Source organism: Glycine max, chromosome 15 (genome assembly GCF_000004515.6).
Source record: "Glycine max cultivar Williams 82 chromosome 15, Glycine_max_v4.0, whole genome shotgun sequence".
Classification (NCBI taxonomy): Eukaryota; Viridiplantae; Streptophyta; class Magnoliopsida; order Fabales; family Fabaceae; genus Glycine; species Glycine max.
The window spans coordinates 29,498,429-29,500,687 of record NC_038251.2 but is presented as its reverse complement, the minus strand read 5'-3'; the positions used below and the strand labels follow the sequence as shown (position 1 = coordinate 29,500,687).

The following is a 2,259-nucleotide window of genomic DNA, read 5'->3' as shown; positions in this document are numbered from 1 at the left end:
TCTAGACTCATCTTCTCCTTGAAGTGGCGTCTCCTCTCTCTCTTCCTTCTCCATTCCGCTGCCATCTATCTTCCAAGAAGCAAAGGAATCCATTGATGAAGAAGATCCTATGCCTACAAGCTCCAATGGAGCTTGCATCACACACCCTAATCACACACACACACACACCCTAATGACGCACACACATCACACATAAAATCTGCTAATGTCATACACTAGCATAGCAATATAAGAAAGAGTTGGTGTTGCAAATTCAAGCCAGAATTGTCAACTCTATTATAAGAAAGACTTGGTGTAGAAAATTTAGGCCACAACTTCAGGTTTAGATTTTATATGTATTATGGACTTCATACTTAATCCAGGAATTGCTATACTTGGTTTTAACTTGTCAAATGAGAAAGACTATTGTCAAGCCATACAAGGCATTGAAATAGGATAATATGCTAGAAATTATTGTCGCATTAGTATAACATAATTATAAGCTTTCTGTTCTGTGAAGCCTCTAGCACTTATTATGAAGTGTATGAGCTTTTCAGCTATAAATTTCTGTCTGTCTGGCAAAGAAATAGTGGAATATTCAGATAGTTTTTTTTTTGCACAGCAAAAATCTATATTGTAATAGAAATAAGATTCAGTACTAGGTGTACTGAAAAACATAACACGAAATTAAAAAGGCAATGATGAGCCAAACCCAACTAGAAAAGACAAATACATAAAGGTAACAAGATAGGTCAAACCCCCCTCTAAGAGAATTCGTCCTTCAAGTTAGTTGACCAAAGGTTGAAATGAGTTTGAAAGCCTTTCTCCATACATTTTAACTAGGACCAAGTATGGAATAAAGCTTCATCCATGACTTTTTCAAGGTTGAAAATTTGGTTATTGAAAACCAAGTTATTTCTATGTTTCCAAATAGTCATGGACAAGGCTATCCGTAAAACCTCCCATCTCTTGTCCGTGTTGCTTTTCCTATTTCAGTGAGAGAATTGCAGGAAGTGATTCTTTGGCTCTATGGGAAAAGGGCCCACTCTATTAACCCATCTCAAAGCCTTCCACCATAGAATCCTAGTGTTGGTGCAAGTGAACATAACATGGCTGGAAATTTCCTCTTTAGATTCACATAAAGGACAACTATAGGAAGGCATATCCACCTGTCTCCTTCTAAGGTTAGCCCTAGTAGGTAATTTGTTTTTGAATAATCTCCATGAGAAAGCAATTGCTGTTGGAGGAATTTTCAGATTCCAAATGATCTTTGATGCACTATCCTCAATAGCACCACTATCAGCTTCCTTCAACAGTTTATAAGCTGACTTTGTGGAATAAATACCACTAGGATCAGCCCTCCATGTTAGAATATCCAAGCTAGAATGTTGGATGTGAACATTCTCAATCTCAGCCAAGAATGTTGCTACCATGTCAATTTTGTGGTCAAAAAAGTTTCTCCTCTAATTTAGCTTCCATTCCCATCTATCCTCAACAAAGTCACCCATTAAGTTGATTGTAGAATTCTGTTGTCTACTCATTTGATACAGAGTAGAATATTTGTCTTGGAGAGTTAAATCATCACCCATCCACTTGTCCTTCCAAAACCTGATTTTGAATCCACAACCCACCCTCCATCTCAAATTATTGATGATGCTATTGTTGTCCTGCTGCTGAAATACAATCTTTAGATCTTTCCACCAATGAGAGAAATCACTATTGTTTCTACAAGAGAGCAATTCATTCCAACCGCCATATTTAGACAATAAAATTCTTGCCCAAAACTGGTTCTGATTATTAGCCAACTCCTAACCCCATTTGCCAAGCAAAGCCTCATTAAATTTGATCAAGTCTTTAATCCCTAACCCCCATTTGTTCTTAGGAAGACAAATTGTGTCCCATTTCACCCAAGGGATCTTGTTGGCCTCAAAATCACCTCCCCATAGAAAATTTCTCTGAATAGTAACTATCTTTTGCACCACTTTTTTAGGGATTCTAAAAAAAGAAAGCAAGTGTCATACCCTAATTTCGTCCGGGGATCATCTGTTTGTTGGGGTGCGACCCTTGCTTGACCACTTCGAGGTACTTGACACCCATCGTTAGGCAATCCGTGAAGTTGCGCGACATGTCGGGAGTTGAAAGGACGTGTTAAGGCGCAATCCGTAAAGTTCCATAACATTCTGGAAGCCAAAGAAGGGATGATTGCGTAATCTGTAAGGTTTTGTGACATTACGGAAAGAAAACAAGTATCGTTACATAATTCGTAAAGTTTGGTAACGT

The 2,259-nt window shown here is 38.1% G+C and overlaps 1 protein-coding gene across 1 annotated transcript; it reads right to left on the bottom strand.

Annotated features, from left to right (window-relative positions):
- Positions 1 to 971: 971 nt before the first annotated feature.
- On the bottom strand, positions 972 to 1,412 carry LOC102664555 (uncharacterized). The gene has a single exon (XM_006598430.1). It carries the CDS (start codon positions 1,410 to 1,412, stop codon positions 972 to 974), a length of 441 nt encoding a protein of 146 aa, XP_006598493.1.
- Between the last annotated feature and the right edge of the window lie 847 nt (positions 1,413 to 2,259).

What these genes read in the sequence shown, in the direction of transcription:
- LOC102664555 (XM_006598430.1), bottom strand. Translation starts at nt 1,412, where the DNA reads ATGGTAGCAACATTCTTGGCTGAGATTGAGAATGTTCACATCCAACAT.